This window comes from Sebastes umbrosus, chromosome 4, assembly GCF_015220745.1.
Source record: "Sebastes umbrosus isolate fSebUmb1 chromosome 4, fSebUmb1.pri, whole genome shotgun sequence".
Taxonomy (NCBI): Eukaryota; Metazoa; Chordata; class Actinopteri; order Perciformes; family Sebastidae; genus Sebastes; species Sebastes umbrosus.
In genome coordinates this window covers 17,090,087-17,110,714 of record NC_051272.1, presented here as the reverse complement: position 1 = coordinate 17,110,714, position 20,628 = coordinate 17,090,087, and the positions used below count along the sequence as shown (strand labels likewise).

Below are 20,628 nucleotides of genomic sequence, written 5' to 3'. Positions count from 1 at the left end.
ATGTTTTTTACAAGGCTGTTGAAGAGGCGGATGTTGAGGATCCCCTATCTCATCCTCACAGGTATGCTCCTCTTTTTTGTCCTTTGGAAAACTGCATTGAACAGGCCGTCATTGCCTGATCTCAGAATACCACAGCAGCTCTCTAATGACCTGCCTGGCTGCTCGGCTATCTTCAGTGGAGACGTAGAGGGCAAGAAAGACAAATTAGAAATGCTTCTGACATCCAAAAAGAGAAAGACTCTTTTATCTGAGGACTTCTACCTTAATGTGACTCAAGACTGTCCTTCTTACATTGAAAGGAGAGGTTTCTTTACAGAGCCTCTCAGTGAAGAGGAGAAGGATTTTCCCATTGCCTACTCCATGGTGATCCATGAGAAGATTGAGATGTTCGAGCGACTTCTACGAGCTGTTTACACTCCGCAGAACATCTACTGTGTACATGTGGACCAGAAATCCCCTAAGGAATTTCAGAAGGCCGTGGAGGCAATTACTTCTAGCTTTCCTAATGTGTTTATAGCCAGCAGGTTAGAAAGAGTGATATATACCTCGTGGTCGCGGGTGCAGGCAGACTTGAACTGCATGAAAGACCTCCTGAACTCACCCGTCCAGTGGAGGTACCTGCTAAACACCTGCGGGACAGACTTCCCCATCAAAACCAATGGAGAGATTGTTCAGGCCCTGACGGCCCTAAACGGGAGAAACAGCATGGAGACTGAGACCACCGAGGACTACAAGAAAGGCCGTTGGCAGTATCATTACGATGTGACTAACACATCTGTCATCAGGACAGATGTGAAGAAAAGTCCCCCACCCATTAGCAGCCCCATGTTCCAAGGAAATGCTTACATTGTGGTCACGAGAGCCTTTGTGGAACATGTGATGCAGGACAGAGAGGTTCAACAGCTTCTGGAGTGGGAGAGGGACACATACAGCCCTGATGAGCACTTGTGGGCCACTCTACAGAGGATGCCCTCTGTTCCCGGATCAACACCAGCCCACTCCAAGTACGATACATCAGACTTGCTGGCCATCGCTCGTGTGGTGAAGTGGAGCGAATTAGCAGGAGATATGAAAAACGGAGCCCTGTACTATCCCTGCACTGGTATTTACAGAAGAGGGGTTTGTGTGTACGGAGCTGGTGACCTCCCGTGGCTCATGAGACAACATCATCTCTTTGCAAATAAGTTTGATCCTCTGGTTGATGATGTTGCTATCAGATGTCTGGAGTCAGTCCTGTATCACAAAGCCTTAGGCCATGACCCACTGCTAACAGATCACACCACGTTGTAAAGCTTGTAATTATTTGAAATGTAAAATATGATGATTTGAGATTTTGACCAAAAACTGTATCTCCATTAGTTCCAAAAGGGCATTATTTTTCTAAACTAGCAAGTAAAAACAAATATTTTTTTAATCATATCATCTAGTAATCTCAGAACAATGTTGCATTACATGTATAAGTGAGTTTTATGTTTGTAATCAGTGCCTGAAATGGGTCGATTCTCACTGGTACTGAGTACAGGTACTTCTGTTTTTTGCCCACATCAGTACTCTTACCTTTTATAGCGAGCTGCAGTGCAAATTGACTCTGAGGCTGTCGGTAAGTTTTCTGTTTTACTAAATTTATGTTGATTTGACACACTGTAGCCTCCTTCAAGGTGACATTTGATGTGAATGCGTCAGTGGAGTTAAAGAAATGCCCCCAGGTTTTGCCCATATATATATGCAATATTATATTTGTGTACAATTAGATTTGTATAAATAGCTACATTTAAAGTTTTATTATTAACTATATACCTTTATGGACAAACTGTGGAAATGTATGTTATACTGTTTGTACTGTTTGTAATGCAGTTTAATTTAAAAAGTTTGATTATGCCTTCCATGCAATCCTTATATCCTGTGTCATCTTTTTTGTGTAACTGTTGCAGGTTTAATACACACCAACTGCATCCATCATTTGTGCCTAAGCAACACCATACTTACACCTTCTTATGCCCCCATCTGGTGGTAAAGGTGGGTAAATCCAGTTGTTTGAAGGAGATGTTTTCACAGCAATATAAAATAGATAATAGAGAGGGAATAACAGTATAACCTGTTTAACATCCTAACACTAGCTCTCAACAGCTTGCCAAGATTTTTTTAATCAAAGCAAATATTTAAATAATCATAATCATTTGAATTGTGTGTTTTTATGCAAACAACCCCTATAGATGACAATAACAAAGTACAGTACAGTACTGTGTACAGTACCCTCCCTCCCCGGAAGCCACGGTGTAATTCGAATATTGTAATTTACCATGCATATAATGTTTTTTGTGTAAAATACATTGAACATTGAATGACATCAGATCTAAGATGTTATTATACCCCCGTAAGTAGTTGGGGATATATAGCGTTCCACGTGCCCTTCCATCCGTCCGCCCGTTCACCTGTCACATTTTCGTGTCCGGAGCAAAACTATTTAATTTAGGAACTTCAAATTTGGTATGATGGTTGACAGTGTGGTCTAGTTGTGCCTTTTGGGGGTTAGAAGTCCACGGTGCCCAAACCTTTTTTGAGTTTTTCCAAAATGGCAAAACCTTTGGTGTTACTTTAGTAGGGATCAAGCAGTGAGCGGGGGTATCTGAGCCATGCTCACTTTTGCCTTGTTCCTTCATTTGGCACAGAGATTTCAAAAGTGGCAGATAACATTTCTGAGTGGCAGACAAAAAAAAAGGTACTTGTTTGCCACAGTGGTAGGCAATGAAAAAAGTTCATTTCAGAACCTGCTCATAGGTCATGGCTGCAGGAGTCGGACTACTTGATGTCTTTTGCACAAATAATTGCACAGTTCACTGTACACAGAAGTACACAGAAGCTATAATCTAAAATATTAACGTGACGCTTAAGAGGAAACAACGTCTCATTTCTCTTAAAACATGTGACTTCCTGTAAATTTAGTGAAGGCTGCTTCAAACTGCAAACCGTAGCTTTTAGTCACCGCCCTGCTGCTGCTGCCACCTGATCTCATCTACAGTTTGATTGTAATCTGAGTTCACATCAGTGAAAAATGTGTCTGAACGGGTCTGACAGCTTGGATCAACTTGACTGAGGTTTATTTTTAACTGTTAAGACTCAAGAGTACGACAGAGTATTAGGGCCACAATGAGGAAACAAATAAATCTTAGATTTTTAGAATAAAGTCATACGTTTACGAGAAAAAAGTCGTAATATTACGAGAAAAAAGTCATAAGTTTAGGTTAAAAAGTCATAATATGAGAAAAAAAGTTGTAATATTATGAGATTAAAGTTAAAAGATTAGAGATATTTAGGTAGCTGGTTTTGCCACACCTGATGTGTTTAGTTTATGCTTCACATAGACAAGGTCTTGCATGCAAACTAACCATCTTTTCTAACCCACTGCATTATCTGACACACATTAAGATCAAATACATAAACTTGAATTAGTTTTAAATATAAACATACACATTCTCAACCCCCACATCACACCCCCCTTTGTCCTTTCTGAGCACATTTGCTCCAAAAAAAACAAAGAGGCAAGGAAATAACGTCTAACTTGTGCGTGCAGTGTCCGATGGTCACTGAAATGTACGGGTGTGTCGACCGGCGTCTCGCCAGTACCCCTGACGTGCGGGAAGGTGCGAGGGCCCGTTCATCGCTGCTTGCAGCTTTAATTTATGCATACTTTCACGAACTACTCCTAGAGACTTCATCAGATTCGTGTGAAATTTGGGTGGTATAACCCTCAAACTACTGTGATGATAAATTGTGAAGGAATTTTTGATAGGTCGAACGGTGATGTCATACGTAAATTTTGAAGGTACAAAGGTACGCCGTGACACAGGAGGCTGTTGTAACTTGACTTTACCTAGTCCCATCTGCCCCAAACTTCACAAGCTGGATAATAGTCCAGGCCTGAAGACATATATGTGACATTAAAAGTGAAAGTCATAGCGCCCCCTACAGGAAACAGGAAATTTTTGTAAATTGACTATACATTGTCCAATCTTCCCCAAATTTGGTATGAATATCCCACTCATTATTTGAAACATATTCCTAATTGGGTTTCATTAGCTCCGCCCTTCAGGAAGTCGGCCATATTGAAATTTGTCTTTTTCATGTCATTTATGTATTTTGTGCATACTTTTACGAACTCCTCCTAGAGAGTTTATCGGATTCGCTTGAAATTTGGGTTGTATAACCCTGGATCTACTATGATTCTAAATTGTGAAGGATTTTTTGATCGCTCGAACGGTGATGTCATACTTGAATTTTGATTGTTCACCATGACACAAGAGGCTGTTTTTACTTGACTTTACCTAGTCCCATCTGCCCCAAACTACTCAAGCTGGATAAGAGACCAGGCCTGAAGACATATATGTGAAATTAAAAGTGAAATTCATAGCGCCCCCTACAGGAAACAGGAAATTGTTGTAAATTGATTATACATTGTCCGATCTGCCCCAAATTTGGTAGGCACATCCTGCTCATTATTCCAGACATATTCCTAATTGGGTTTCATTAGCTCCGCCCAACCGGAAGCCGGCCATATTGAATTTTGTGTTTTTCATGTCATTTATGTATTTTATGCATACTTTTACGAACTCCTCCTAGAGAGTTTATCAGATATCTGCGTCAAATTTGAGTGGTATAAACCTCAAACTACTGTGATGCTAAATTGCGAAGGAATTTTTGATCACTCGAACTGTGATATCATACGTGATGTGCGAAGACGCCATTTTGTCACTTTTTAGGTATGGAACTTTGCGATACTCCTCCTAGAGGATACAAGCGATCCATCTCAAAGTTGGGTAGCAGAATCTCAACACCTTCATGATACTAAATTGCGAAGCTTTTGTGTTTTCGTGAAACGGCGTTCTTGTGGCGGCGCGGCGAATTTTGATGTTTCGCCATGACACAGGATGCTGTTGTAACTTGACTTTACATAGTCCAATCTGCCCCAAATTTCACAAGCTGGATAAGAGTCCCGGCCTGAAGACATATATATGCCATTATGTGTGAAAGTCATAGCGCCCCCTACAGGAAACAGGAAATTGTTGTAAATTGACTATACATTGTCCAATCTTCCCCAAATTTGACATGTTTTAAAAGAGTCTTGGCCTGAAGACATGTACGTGCCTGGACCCCCATGGCCCGCCCCTAATGCCGACACTGCTGACCAGACGAAGGTCTCCCATGAATCAATGCTGATTCTAGTGTTGGCTTTTCCTGCCTCAGCCTCCCGCCCGCGGCCGGAGGGAACAGGGGATCTCAGAGTTTTGGTCGGAGACGATAACCTTTCTCTCTGTGGAGCCCCGTCACTTCACAAGACACGGAAAACCTCTGTTGGTCTGGAGGAGCTGCAGCAGTTATTTCTGCACAAATGTCCACTGTACATTCACTAAATATTGTCAGAGCTAAACTAACTCTTCTGCAGTGTGTAGTGTGCGCGCATGCATGTGAGAGTGGAGCGAAAGAGTGCGAACAAGCGCGGTGTGTGAGTGAGGGCAGGCAAAGCAGGCAGAGGAGCAAAGGAGCAGAGACTCCGGTCCTGGAGACCAAAGCTACGGTCTCTGACCGCAGCCAACACTGTTTAACAGACCGGCTTCACTATATAGAACTTTGTGGTTTTGGTGCTTCCGTGTAGTTTCTGTTGGAGTCTTGTCTGAACAGCGTAGCCACACGTGAGTGCGCATGAGACACCGACCCGCAATGATTTACACGTGTAAGAAGTTACAAACAGTCCCTTTAACTTTTATTAATGATACTATTAAAGTCAGAGAGAGACGGAGAGTCTGTCTGTCAGCAACAAACACGTTTTACATTATTTATCGTCATTTCCATTCAGTCACATGTGAGGCTGATAATTCCTGAACGTCGGGTTTGATATGAGTTATATCATTTACATTTTCCCTGAAACATTCAGCCTAATAATTTGGTCTCCAGGACCATAGTCTCTGCTGTACTCTGCTCCTCTGAACTGCCTGCCTTCACTCAGCTGTATATTGTACTTATTATTCACATATACTTATAGGCAGGGTCTGAAATTAGCAACCGCCACCCGCCAAATGCAGGTAAATTGTTGGCGGGTAAAATTGGCAGGCCATCCGCCATTTTGGCAGACAGTAAAAAATGTTAGGGGAGGGAATAGAGAACAGACTCCTTATTGTCTGATTCCTTGGTATCTCAAGCCTCCGTGACTACTGATTCCTCTGTATTGATGCCCTTCCACAGTAACGCGTGCACAATGACGCATAAGCACATTGTATCATGTTGCTGTTTGTTTTGGACCGGAGACACTGCCTGAGGGACGCACCCTGTTTTTTCCTTGATAATGCAACACTGTGAACAACAAACCTGTTGGCCAGGAGGAGAGTTAGTAATGTTACCTGTTAGCAGCCGGTGGGCAGCACAGTCCTGCTTGGTTAAATAACAGATCTACTAATGTTAATGGAGGTGCCATTAGGCACATTAGGCATTAGGCAGTTGTTATTATTATGTGGCGTTCAAACTCAACCTCAGGAAAAATGACTATTGGTAAATTACGTTATCGTCTTGTTCAAATGTAACCTCGTAAAATTATGTTTTTGGCGAGAAACTTGAATAAATCCAGTTGTTTGAAGGAGATGTTTTCACAGCAATATAAAATAGATAATAGAGAGGGAATTACAGTATGACCTGTTTAACATCCTAATACTAGCTCTCAACAGCTTGCCAAGATTTTTCTAATCAAAGCAAATATTTAAATAATCATAATCATTTGAATTGTGTGTTTTTATGCAAACAACCCCTATAGATGACAATAACAAAGTACAGTACAGTACTGTGTACAGTACCCTCCCTGCCCTGAAAAATAGGGCTCCCCGGAAGCCACGGTGTAATTCGAATATTGTAATTTACCATGCATATAATGTTTTTTGTGTAAAATACATTGAACATTGAATGACATCAGATCTAAGATGTTATTATACCCCCGTAAGTAGTTGGGGATATATAGCGTTCCACGTGCCCTTCCATCCGTCCGCCCGTTCACCTGTCACATTTTCGTGTCCGGAGCAAAACTATTTAATTTAGGAACTTCAAATTTGGTATGATGGTTGACAGTGTGGTCTAGTTGTGCCTTTTGGGGGTTAGAAGTCCACGGTGCCCAAACCTTTTTTGAGTTTTTCCAAAATGGCAAAACCTTTGGTGTTACTTTAGTAGGGATCAAGCAGTGAGCGGGGGTATCTGAGCCATGCTCACTTTTGCCTTGTTCCTTCATTTGGCGCAGAGATTTCAAAAGTGGCAGATAACATTTCTGAGTGGCAGACAAAAAAAAAGGTACTTGTTTGCCACAGTGGCAGGCAATGAAAAAAGTTCATTTCAGAACCTGCTCATAGGTCATGGCTGCAGGAGTCGGACTACTTGATGTCTTTTGCACAAATAATTGCACAGTTCACTGTACACAGAAGTACACAGAAGCTATAATCTAAAATATTAACGTGACGCTTAAGAGGAAACAACGTCTCATTTCTCTTAAAACATGTGACTTCCTGTAAATTTAGTGAAGGCTGCTTCAAACTGCAAACCGTAGCTTTTAGTCACCGCCCTGCTGCTGCTGCCACCTGATCTCATCTACAGTTTGATTGTAATCTGAGTTCACATCAGTGAAAAATGTGTCTGAACTGGTCTGACAGCTTGGATCAACTTGACTGAGGTTTATTTTTAACTGTTAAGACTCAAGAGTACGACAGAGTATTAGGGCCACAATGAGGAAACAAATAAATCTTAGATTTTTAGAATAAAGTCATACGTTTACGAGAAAAAAGTCGTAATATTACGAGAAAAAAGTCATAAGTTTAGGTTAAAAAGTCATAATATGAGAAAAAAAGTTGTAATATTATGAGATTAAAGTTAAAAGATTAGAGATATTTAGGTAGCTGGTTTTGCCACACCTGATGTGTTTAGTTTATGCTTCACATAGACAAGGTCTTGCATGCAAACTAACCATCTTTTCTAACCCACTGCATTATCTGACACACATTAAGATCAAATACATAAACTTGAATTAGTTTTAAATATAAACATACACATTCTCAACCCCCACATCACACCCCCCTTTGTCCTTTCTGAGCACATTTGCTCCAAAAAAAACAAAGAGGCAAGGAAATAACGTCTAACTTGTGCGTGCAGTGTCCGATGGTCACTGAAATGTACGGGTGTGTCGACCGGCGTCTCGCCAGTACCCCTGACGTGCGGGAAGGTGCGAGGGCCCGTTCATCGCTGCTTGCAGCTTTAATTTATGCATACTTTCACGAACTACTCCTAGAGACTTCATCAGATTCGTGTGAAATTTGGGTGGTATAACCCTCAAACTACTGTGATGATAAATTGTGAAGGAATTTTTGATAGGTCGAACGGTGATGTCATACGTAAATTTTGAAGGTACAAAGGTACGCCGTGACACAGGAGGCTGTTGTAACTTGACTTTACCTAGTCCCATCTGCCCCAAACTTCACAAGCTGGATAATAGTCCAGGCCTGAAGACATATATGTGACATTAAAAGTGAAAGTCATAGCGCCCCCTACAGGAAACAGGAAATTTTTGTAAATTGACTATACATTGTCCAATCTTCCCCAAATTTGGTATGAATATCCCACTCATTATTTGAAACATATTCCTAATTGGGTTTCATTAGCTCCGCCCTTCAGGAAGTCGGCCATATTGAAATTTGTCTTTTTCATGTCATTTATGTATTTTGTGCATACTTTTACGAACTCCTCCTAGAGAGTTTATCGGATTCGCTTGAAATTTGGGTTGTATAACCCTGGATCTACTGTGATTCTAAATTGTGAAGGATTTTTTGATCGCTCGAACGGTGATGTCATACTTGAATTTTGATTGTTCACCATGACACAAGAGGCTGTTTTTACTTGACTTTACCTAGTCCCATCTGCCCCAAACTACTCAAGCTGGATAAGAGACCAGGCCTGAAGACATATATGTGAAATTAAAAGTGAAATTCATAGCGCCCCCTACAGGAAACAGGAAATTGTTGTAAATTGATTATACATTGTCCGATCTGCCCCAAATTTGGTAGGCACATCCTGCTCATTATTCCAGACATATTCCTAATTGGGTTTCATTAGCTCCGCCCAACCGGAAGCCGGCCATATTGAATTTTGTGTTTTTCATGTCATTTATGTATTTTATGCATACTTTTACGAACTCCTCCTAGAGAGTTTATCAGATATCTGCGTCAAATTTGAGTGGTATAAACCTCAAACTACTGTGATGCTAAATTGCGAAGGAATTTTTGATCACTCGAACTGTGATATCATACGTGATGTGCGAAGACGCCATTTTGTCACTTTTTAGGTATGGAACTTTGCGATACTCCTCCTAGAGGATACAAGCGATCCATCTCAAAGTTGGGTAGCAGAATCTCAACACCTTCATGATACTAAATTGCGAAGCTTTTGTGTTTTCGTGAAACGGCGTTCTTGTGGCGGCGCGGCGAATTTTGATGTTTCGCCATGACACAGGATGCTGTTGTAACTTGACTTTACATAGTCCAATCTGCCCCAAATTTCACAAGCTGGATAAGAGTCCCGGCCTGAAGACATATATATGCCATTATGTGTGAAAGTCATAGCGCCCCCTACAGGAAACAGGAAATTGTTGTAAATTGACTATACATTGTCCAATCTTCCCCAAATTTGACATGTTTTAAAAGAGTCTTGGCCTGAAGACATGTACGTGCCTGGACCCCCATGGCCCGCCCCTAATGCCGACACTGCTGACCAGACGAAGGTCTCCCATGAATCAATGCTGATTCTAGTGTTGGCTTTTCCTGCCTCAGCCTCCCGCCCGTGGCCGGAGGGAACAGGGGATCTCAGAGTTTTGGTCGGAGACGATAACCTTTCTCTCTGTGGAGCCCCGTCACTTCACAAGACACGGAAAACCTCTGTTGGTCTGGAGGAGCTGCAGCAGTTATTTCTGCACAAATGTCCACTGTACATTCACTAAATATTGTCAGAGCTAAACTAACTCTTCTGCAGTGTGTAGTGTGCGCGCATGCATGTGAGAGTGGAGCGAAAGAGTGCGAACAAGCGCGGTGTGTGAGTGAGGGCAGGCAAAGCAGGCAGAGGAGCAAAGGAGCAGAGACTCCGGTCCTGGAGACCAAAGCTACGGTCTCTGACCGCAGCCAACACTGTTTAACAGACCGGCTTCACTATATAGAACTTTGTGGTTTTGGTGCTTCCGTGTAGTTTCTGTTGGAGTCTTGTCTGAACAGCGTAGCCACACGTGAGTGCGCATGAGACACCGACCCGCAATGATTTACACGTGTAAGAAGTTACAAACAGTCCCTTTAACTTTTATTAATGATACTATTAAAGTCAGAGAGAGACGGAGAGTCTGTCTGTCAGCAACAAACACGTTTTACATTATTTATCGTCATTTCCATTCAGTCACATGTGAGGCTGATAATTCCTGAACGTCGGGTTTGATATGAGTTATATCATTTACATTTTCCCTGAAACATTCAGCCTAATAATTTGGTCTCCAGGACCATAGTCTCTGCTGTACTCTGCTCCTCTGAACTGCCTGCCTTCACTCAGCTGTATATTGTACTTATTATTCACATATACTTATAGGCAGGGTCTGAAATTAGCAACCGCCACCCGCCAAATGCAGGTAAATTGTTGGCGGGTAAAATTGGCAGGCCATCCGCCATTTTGGCAGACAGTAAAAAATGTTAGGGGAGGGAATAGAGAACAGACTCCTTATTGTCTGATTCCTTGGTATCTCAAGCCTCCGTGACTACTGATTCCTCTGTATTGATGCCCTTCCACAGTAACGCGTGCACAATGACGCATAAGCACATTGTATCATGTTGCTGTTTGTTTTGGACCGGAGACACTGCCTGAGGGACGCACCCTGTTTTTTCCTTGATAATGCAACACTGTGAACAACAAACCTGTTGGCCAGGAGGAGAGTTAGTAATGTTACCTGTTAGCAGCCGGTGGGCAGCACAGTCCTGCTTGGTTAAATAACAGATCTACTAATGTTAATGGAGGTGCCATTAGGCACATTAGGCATTAGGCAGTTGTTATTATTATGTGGCGTTCAAACTCAACCTCAGGAAAAATGACTATTGGTAAATTACGTTATCGTCTTGTTCAAATGTAACCTCGTAAAATTATGTTTTTGGCGAGAAACTTGAATAAATCCAGTTGTTTGAAGGAGATGTTTTCACAGCAATATAAAATAGATAATAGAGAGGGAATTACAGTATGACCTGTTTAACATCCTAACACTAGCTCTCAACAGCTTGCCAAGATTTTTCTAATCAAAGCAAATATTTAAATAATCATAATCATTTGAATTGTGTGTTTTTATGCAAACAACCCCTATAGATGACAATAACAAAGTACAGTACAGTACTGTGTACAGTACCCTCCCTGCCCTGAAAAATAGGGCTCCCCGGAAGCCACGGTGTAATTCGAATATTGTAATTTACCATGCATATAATGTTTTTTGTGTAAAATACATTGAACATTGAATGACATCAGATCTAAGATGTTATTATACCCCCGTAAGTAGTTGGGGATATATAGCGTTCCACGTGCCCTTCCATCCGTCCGCCCGTTCACCTGTCACATTTTCGTGTCCGGAGCAAAACTATTTAATTTAGGAACTTCAAATTTGGTATGATGGTTGACAGTGTGGTCTAGTTGTGCCTTTTGGGGGTTAGAAGTCCACGGTGCCCAAACCTTTTTTGAGTTTTTCCAAAATGGCAAAACCTTTGGTGTTACTTTAGTAGGGATCAAGCAGTGAGCGGGGGTATCTGAGCCATGCTCACTTTTGCCTTGTTCCTTCATTTGGCGCAGAGATTTCAAAAGTGGCAGATAACATTTCTGAGTGGCAGACAAAAAAAAAGGTACTTGTTTGCCACAGTGGCAGGCAATGAAAAAAGTTCATTTCAGAACCTGCTCATAGGTCATGGCTGCAGGAGTCGGACTACTTGATGTCTTTTGCACAAATAATTGCACAGTTCACTGTACACAGAAGTACACAGAAGCTATAATCTAAAATATTAACGTGACGCTTAAGAGGAAACAACGTCTCATTTCTCTTAAAACATGTGACTTCCTGTAAATTTAGTGAAGGCTGCTTCAAACTGCAAACCGTAGCTTTTAGTCACCGCCCTGCTGCTGCTGCCACCTGATCTCATCTACAGTTTGATTGTAATCTGAGTTCACATCAGTGAAAAATGTGTCTGAACTGGTCTGACAGCTTGGATCAACTTGACTGAGGTTTATTTTTAACTGTTAAGACTCAAGAGTACGACAGAGTATTAGGGCCACAATGAGGAAACAAATAAATCTTAGATTTTTAGAATAAAGTCATACGTTTACGAGAAAAAAGTCGTAATATTACGAGAAAAAAGTCATAAGTTTAGGTTAAAAAGTCATAATATGAGAAAAAAAGTTGTAATATTATGAGATTAAAGTTAAAAGATTAGAGATATTTAGGTAGCTGGTTTTGCCACACCTGATGTGTTTAGTTTATGCTTCACATAGACAAGGTCTTGCATGCAAACTAACCATCTTTTCTAACCCACTGCATTATCTGACACACATTAAGATCAAATACATAAACTTGAATTAGTTTTAAATATAAACATACACATTCTCAACCCCCACATCACACCCCCCTTTGTCCTTTCTGAGCACATTTGCTCCAAAAAAAACAAAGAGGCAAGGAAATAACGTCTAACTTGTGCGTGCAGTGTCCGATGGTCACTGAAATGTACGGGTGTGTCGACCGGCGTCTCGCCAGTACCCCTGACGTGCGGGAAGGTGCGAGGGCCCGTTCATCGCTGCTTGCAGCTTTAATTTATGCATACTTTCACGAACTACTCCTAGAGACTTCATCAGATTCGTGTGAAATTTGGGTGGTATAACCCTCAAACTACTGTGATGATAAATTGTGAAGGAATTTTTGATAGGTCGAACGGTGATGTCATACGTAAATTTTGAAGGTACAAAGGTACGCCGTGACACAGGAGGCTGTTGTAACTTGACTTTACCTAGTCCCATCTGCCCCAAACTTCACAAGCTGGATAATAGTCCAGGCCTGAAGACATATATGTGACATTAAAAGTGAAAGTCATAGCGCCCCCCACAGGAAACAGGAAATTTTTGTAAATTGACTATACATTGTCCAATCTTCCCCAAATTTGGTATGAATATCCCACTCATTATTTGAAACATATTCCTAATTGGGTTTCATTAGCTCCGCCCTTCAGGAAGTCGGCCATATTGAAATTTGTCTTTTTCATGTCATTTATGTATTTTGTGCATACTTTTACGAACTCCTCCTAGAGAGTTTATCGGATTCGCTTGAAATTTGGGTTGTATAACCCTGGATCTACTATGATTCTAAATTGTGAAGGATTTTTTGATCGCTCGAACGGTGATGTCATACTTGAATTTTGATTGTTCACCATGACACAAGAGGCTGTTTTTACTTGACTTTACCTAGTCCCATCTGCCCCAAACTACTCAAGCTGGATAAGAGACCAGGCCTGAAGACATATATGTGAAATTAAAAGTGAAATTCATAGCGCCCCCTACAGGAAACAGGAAATTGTTGTAAATTGATTATACATTGTCCGATCTGCCCCAAATTTGGTAGGCACATCCTGCTCATTATTCCAGACATATTCCTAATTGGGTTTCATTAGCTCCGCCCAACCGGAAGCCGGCCATATTGAATTTTGTGTTTTTCATGTCATTTATGTATTTTATGCATACTTTTACGAACTCCTCCTAGAGAGTTCATCGGTATCGTGTGAAATTTGGGTGGTACAACCCTCAAACTACTGTGATTCTAAATTGCGAAGGAATTTTTGATCGCTCGAACGGTGATGTCGTACGTGAATTTTGATTGCTCGCCTTAACACAGGAGGCTTTTGTTACTTGACTTTACATAGTCTGATCTGCCCCAAACTACTCTAGCTGGATAATAGTCCAGGCCTGAAGACATATATGTGCCATTATGAGTGAAAGTCATAGCGCCCCCTACAGGAAAGAGGAAGTTGTTATAAATTGACTATACATTGTCCAATCTGCACCAAACTTGACATGTTTTATAAGAGTCCCAGCATCTAGACGTATACGTTCAATTATGAGTGATAGTCATAGCGCCACCTAAAGGAAACAGGAAGTTGTTAGATTTACGAGCCCAATGTGGCATTATACTTGCATGTGAGCAATCCTTATTGTTGAGCCGTGCCTGAGGAACCTGCTCAATAGAATCAGGTTTTAATCAAATCAAACCATGTCACTAATCTTTCTGACTTAATGAAGTCAACACCGTAGAGTGTGAATAATTCACATCAAAACCAATAAATAACACAGACAATAAGTTTGTCTTTACAGCATCTTTTCCCATGAGTGACAATGGGACACACCCAAACTCTGACGTTCACGCCGATTAGATCGCTCACCCAGTAACGTTGTTTTTCGCTCTTAACTTTGTCACCAGTAGCTGCAGTTTTGACTTCATGAATGTAACGGGGTACCAAATGACATACTGATATTCTTTTAGTCATGATTATAGGTGATGCCAGTACAATATCTGAAATTACAGGCACCAGAAGCTAATAAAAAAAGGTGCAGTGCATTTCTTTTACCTGTAGTCTCTACACCACAAATTCCTACTCCTCAGTCTGGGTGTAGGAATGACACTGACAACAGAGAGGTGACAGTGGAGGAGGTTCCGAGGGTTCTGCACCCTGCGTTAAAAGCTATGAACACCCACACAGGTGTTTTCAGTTTATTTGGCTGATTAGATCTCTGCTCACTGTAATTTCTTGACAGCTTCCTGAGTCTCCTGTCAGCTTTTATTGCACCTGTTTGGGCATTCTTATCATTCTTGTTCAGAATAACTGACAACACCTGTGTGGGTGTTCAAAGGACAAACAGATTCAGCTTATACAGAGTTTGAAGTGTTCAGATGTACAACAAAAAACAACAAATGAGTATAGATCTTCCAGTCCCTTCGAGTTGGTACTAAATGTGATTACTACATTATGAAAATGCCCAGTGATTGGCAGTTTGGTTATAGCAAGTTCACTCTACTCGACTTCAGCCCTGATTTTCCGCTTCCATACTAGCGACTAGAAAGGAGCCTGTAAATTGCGAAATTTGATCTGAGATCTGCAAAAACTCTCGTGAGACTCGCTGCCAGACGACCTAACCTAACCTCAACCATTCGAGGCATACGACATGACACAGGAGGCTGTTGTAACTTGACCCTACATATTCCAATCTGCCCCAAATTTCACAAGCTGGATAAGAGTCCCGGCCTGAAGACATATACGTTCCATTATTGAGTTATGGTGATAGCGCCACCTACTGGCAACAAGAAATTGTTGTATACTGCCACCCACCCTCATAGAAGTGCCTTTTAAGGATGCCCCACAGGTTCTCAACAGGTCATTTACAGTGCCACGCGCTCCACGCAGAAAATACTCTCTAACTGTTGCGTGCAGTGTCCGACTTTCATGGAAATGCACGGCAGCGGGTACCCCCGACGTGCGCAAAGGGGCGAGGGCCCGTTCAACGCTGCTTGCAGCTTTAATTAGGGCCCGAGCACGAAAGTGCCAGGACCCCAATGGTGTCCTGGCACGAAAGTGCAAGGAAACCTATTGTTTTTCTAAGGATTATTATTTTTCCGCGCGGAGATTGCCCTTTTGGGACCTTAGCCATCCCCAAAAACTCACCAAAAGTGGAATATGCGTCAGAACTGGTGGGAAATTCAATGTTCTGGAGTGATTGGGCTCGGGTGTCACCAGGGGGCGAGATAGCGCCCCCTAATGTAGGCAGTTTTTCAGAGAAAGTTTCTTCGATCTTCACGAAATTCATGTATGTCATAACTCACGCCCTCATACCTGGATTAAATATTTTTGAGATTTTTTCGGCCAACAGGAAGTCAGCCATGTTGGACTTCCTGCGTTTTTTTTTAATTTACGAACACATGTTTGAGGACTTTAGGATGCACAAAAAATTATGAAACTTTACACACACATCCAAACTAGTATTTACTTTATTTTAGTAGTGAAATTTTGCTTGGGCGTGGCATGTTGGCTCTCTAGCGCCCCCTTATGTCTTTTATCCTTTGAACATGCCTTTGACGCCCTTGGGATACTCGAAAACTCATGAAAGTTGTCAAAAAGATGAACACCTGTGAACTTTACGTGAACGTACAGTTTTTGGGTTCAGCGTGTTTAGTGGGCTCTATAGCGCCCTCTAATGCGTGGAAGGCCGTAGTTTGGTCAAAGTTTATCCTATATTCATAAAATTTGGTAGGTACATCCTGCTCATTATTGCTAACATATTCGTCATCGGGTTTCATTAGCTCTGCCCACCCGGAAGTCGGCCATATTGGAATATGTGCGTTTTTCATGTATTTTATGCATACTTTTGCTAAACACCTGCGGGACAGACTTCCCCATCAAAACCAATGGAGAGATTGTTCAGGCTCTGAAGGCCCTCAACGGGAGAAACAGCATGGAGACTGAGGCCACCAATGACTACAAGAAAGGCCGTTGGCAGTATCATTACGATGTGACTAACACATCTGTCATCAAGACAGATGTGAAGAAAAGCCCCCCACCCATTAGCAGCCCCATGTTCCAAGGAAATGCTTACTTTGTGGTCACGAGAGCCTTTGTGGAACATGTAATGCAGGACAGAGAGGTTCAACAGCTTCTGGATTGGGAGAGGGACACATACAGCCCTGATGAGCACTTGTGGGCCACTCTACAGAGGATGCCCTCTGTTCCCGGATCAACACCAGCCAACTCCAAGTACGATACATCAGACTTGCTGGCCATCGCTCGTGTGGTGAAGTGGGGCTATTTAACAGGAGATGTGAAAAACGGAGCCCCGTACTATCCCTGCACTGGTGATTACAGAAGAGCAATTTGTGTGTACGGAGCTGTTGACCTCCCGTGGCTCATGAGACAACATCATCTCTTTGCAAATAAGTTTGATCCTCTGGTTGATGATGTTGCTATCAGATGTCTGGAGTCAGTCCTGTATCACAAAGCTTTAGGCCATGACCCACTGCTAACAGATCAATATTCCACCACGTTGTAAAGCTTGTAATTATTTGAAATGTAAAATATGATGTACTAAGGAAACAGTTCGTACTTAGACAGGTTAATATGATAGAAACCATATTTATTCTTTATTATATTGTCAAAGATTTTCTATTGAAATGGCATTAAATATTTCTTATTCTCAAAATATCTTGTAATGGGATTTTATTTTAAGTCTGTGGCTTTTAATGTTGTTATCAGTATGTTGTTAAGATCTATAATTTATAATATTCTGTGCATTTGTATTTATTGTCAAGATATTAATATGTATCTTGCCATGTCATTTTGTTTCCGTAGCAGAATTCGGAAACTATTTAACTTAGGAATTTCAAATTTGGTATAATGGTTGATAGTGTGGTCTCGTTGTGTCTTTTGGGGTTTAGTAGTCCAGGGTGCCCAACATTTTTGAAATTTCGCCAAAAAACTGTAATTCCATTAGTTCCAAACGGGCAAAACCTTTGGCCCTACTTTAGTAGGAGTCAAGCTGTGAGCGAGGGTATGTGAGCCATGCTCAGTTTTGCCTTGTTGTCAGGGGCACTAGTCATTTAGCCAATATTTTTCTAAACTAGCAAGTAAAAACAACTATTATTTTAATCATGTCATCTAGTAATCTCAGAACAATGTTGCATTACATGTATAAGTGAGTTTTATGTTTGTAATCAGTGCCTGAAATGGGTCGGTTCTCACTGGTACTGAGTACAGGTACTTCTGTTTTTTGTCCACATGAGTACTCTGCCATTTTATAACTAGCTGCAGTGCAAATTGACTCTGAGGCTGTCGGTAAGTTTTCCGTTTTACTCAATTTATGTTGATTTGGCACACTGTAGCCTCCTTCAAGGTGACATTTGATGTGAATGCATCATTAGAGCTAAATAAATGCCCCCAGGTTTTGCCCATACATTATGGACTTACCTTTGGTATTCCTTCTCATTATCCAATTTAATCTGTAGGCCAAAAGATATCCTATTTTCAGTTGGTTTTATTATAGCATATATGCAATATTATATGTGTGTACAATTTGATTTTTATAAATAGCTACATTAAAAGTTGTATTATTAACTATATACCTTTATGGACAAACTGTGGAAATGTATGTTATACTCTTTGTACTTTTTTTAATGCAGATTAATTTAAAAAGTTTGATTATGCCTTACATGCAATCCTTATACCCTGTGTCATCTTTTTTGTGTAACTATCTGACCATCAGAAAATGAAACATTAAACAATTTTCCCACACTAATCTTCACATTTAACTTTTGTAACAGTGGTGTAAGAGATGTTAGACTCCTACAATAGCAGGTAACATGTTGCAGGTTTAATACACACCAACTGCATCCATCATTTGTGCCTAAGCAACACCATACTTACAGCTTCTTATGCCTCCATCTAGTGGTAAAGGTGGGTAAAGCAGACAATTCTGAAGTTTCTGTGCCCAAGTGCTCAGGTCAACAGGACACTCTCTCTGTGGTCTGTCAAATGTGAGATGTGGTTACTCTGTTTATTGTTTTTATTTTTGGCAAATATAGCGAATGCCACGCATGTGATGCATCCTGTAAGACCTGCTTTGGCCCACAAGCACTGGATTGTTCTTCTTGTTTGAAAGGTACAAATACTCACTGTCTTTGGTCATGAGTGTAAGTGTAAAGCCAAGACACGTTATCATTACACTTGTTCAACAAGCATAAACATGATGAAACGGTTAAACATGGAGGAAAGCAACGTTTCAATATGCTCTGTCTGCAGTCTCTCATCCACCGCCGCTTTAGACAGGCATAGTGCGCTAGCTCGGTGGCTAACAGCAAACTGTAAACACGTGTAAGTTATTTAGTTGAGTTGTGAGTGACTTTTTTCCACTTCAAGCACTGTCGTCATGTTACTTAGACTACAACAATAAAAGTATTAACTTCCTTCTACCTCCACATAGACTCAAATGAAGCAAATATCAATTCTGGTATTAGAAAAATCTATTTCAAAATCGTACAAAAAAAAAATTGCGATAGGTGAATCGATTATTTTTCCCCAACCGTAGTAAATATGTACAGTATTCTGATATTCTACTCATATGTCTTCATATAATAAGTGTTACTGGCATGCTGCACTTCATTGTGCTTCACGTCATACCTTGATTGACACACAAGAGGTGACGAGCTGCAGAAACACAATCACAGCTTCCTGCAAAACCAATCATCTAAACTGCACTTTATCAACATGTTGAGGTGGACTCTTGCCAAAACTGATAAGATTTCCCAGAACAGCACTCTCTTCAGACCTGATAAACCAACAATAATCGCTCTTTTATTGTTTTACCAGAGAGGAGAGGGTCAAAATCTCTCCCAGCATCTTTCTATTTTCTCTGTACTTTCTTTTTAGTTTTTTTCTATCATCCTGTATCTTCCCAGTGGTGTTCTTCATGTATTCAAATCCCAACATTCACATTTTGGTCAAAGTATGATTTTACATCAAAATGCTATTTTCCTTTCAAGTCCTTCTAAAACCTTTTTCCCCACATCGTGACCTGACGTAGGTTTCTGCATGATGACGCCGCTACATGTACAGTATATATATTAGGGCTGGGACGATACACCTATCTCCTGATTCAAAACTATCATGATACTTGAGATATATATTGCGATTTTTAAGTATTGCGATTCGATATTACGATATATTGTCATTTTTGTTCACTTTTTTTAGCACTAAACAATGGGAAATAGCTGAATCATACACTTCTAGGGACTTTTACTTTGAAAAATCTCTAAATTAATCCAGTAAAAGTGTTTGATTTTCAGCATGTACTGTATGTAGTCAGATATGTCCTGAAGTCAAATATATAAGTCATTGTCAGGAATTATTTATTAAATTCTTTCCAGCAACCCAAAAATCAAAGAATAAAGACATTTCCCTCACAAATTAGCAGTATTTTCTTTTTACTTTAGAAGTGACATGTAATGTTTTATACTTCTGGTGAATATAATCCAATCAATCTTATTTCCATATATGTATGTTGTATATACAGTTACCTTTGTTAACACTTTATTTTGAAAACCGGACGTAGTCATGTGTATACTTCCTCTAACTTCTCCAAGGTCGTCGCTGGCTCTCCCCGTCGGCTCCGTTCTCTTTTTACATCCATGGCTAACAGCTAACTGTAAACACGTGTAAGGTATTTAGTTTAGTTGTGACTGACTTTAGTTCCCTAGTAAGCAGTGATCCAGTGTTTGTGTCCGGGGAGTTTATTGTGAAGGAAGGGAAGGCGTGAAGCGGTGATGATTGTAATGGAAGTTCTGTCAATTTCCCTAGATGAGTCCTAATGAATGTTGAAATAAAGATCTCGAACAGATGAAATGTCTTTGTCGTATTTTATTCTTGCAAGAAGAGGCACTGGTTATACAGAGTCACACAGAGTCTGCAGAAGAGTGCACTCCGTTTCACACCCTCACAGAGGGGGAAAGCAGGTGAAAGGATGTTTAAA

At 40.9% G+C, this 20,628-nt stretch overlaps 2 protein-coding genes across 2 annotated transcripts; both read left to right on the top strand.

Moving 5' to 3' along the window:
* LOC119486100 (beta-1,3-galactosyl-O-glycosyl-glycoprotein beta-1,6-N-acetylglucosaminyltransferase 3-like) lies at positions 1-1,534 on the top strand. Its single transcript, XM_037765961.1, has one exon. It carries the CDS (start codon positions 1-3, stop codon positions 1,288-1,290), a length of 1,290 nt encoding a protein of 429 aa, XP_037621889.1. The 3' UTR covers positions 1,291-1,534.
* A 14,951-nt stretch (positions 1,535-16,485) lies between these two features.
* Positions 16,486-17,157, top strand: LOC119486661 (beta-1,3-galactosyl-O-glycosyl-glycoprotein beta-1,6-N-acetylglucosaminyltransferase 3-like; the record flags this gene model as incomplete). The annotated part of the gene is made up of 1 exon (XM_037766951.1): positions 16,486-17,157. A coding segment is annotated over one exon (672 nt), but the record flags the coding sequence as incomplete, so codon positions are not given.
* Positions 17,158-20,628: the final 3,471 nt, after the last annotated feature.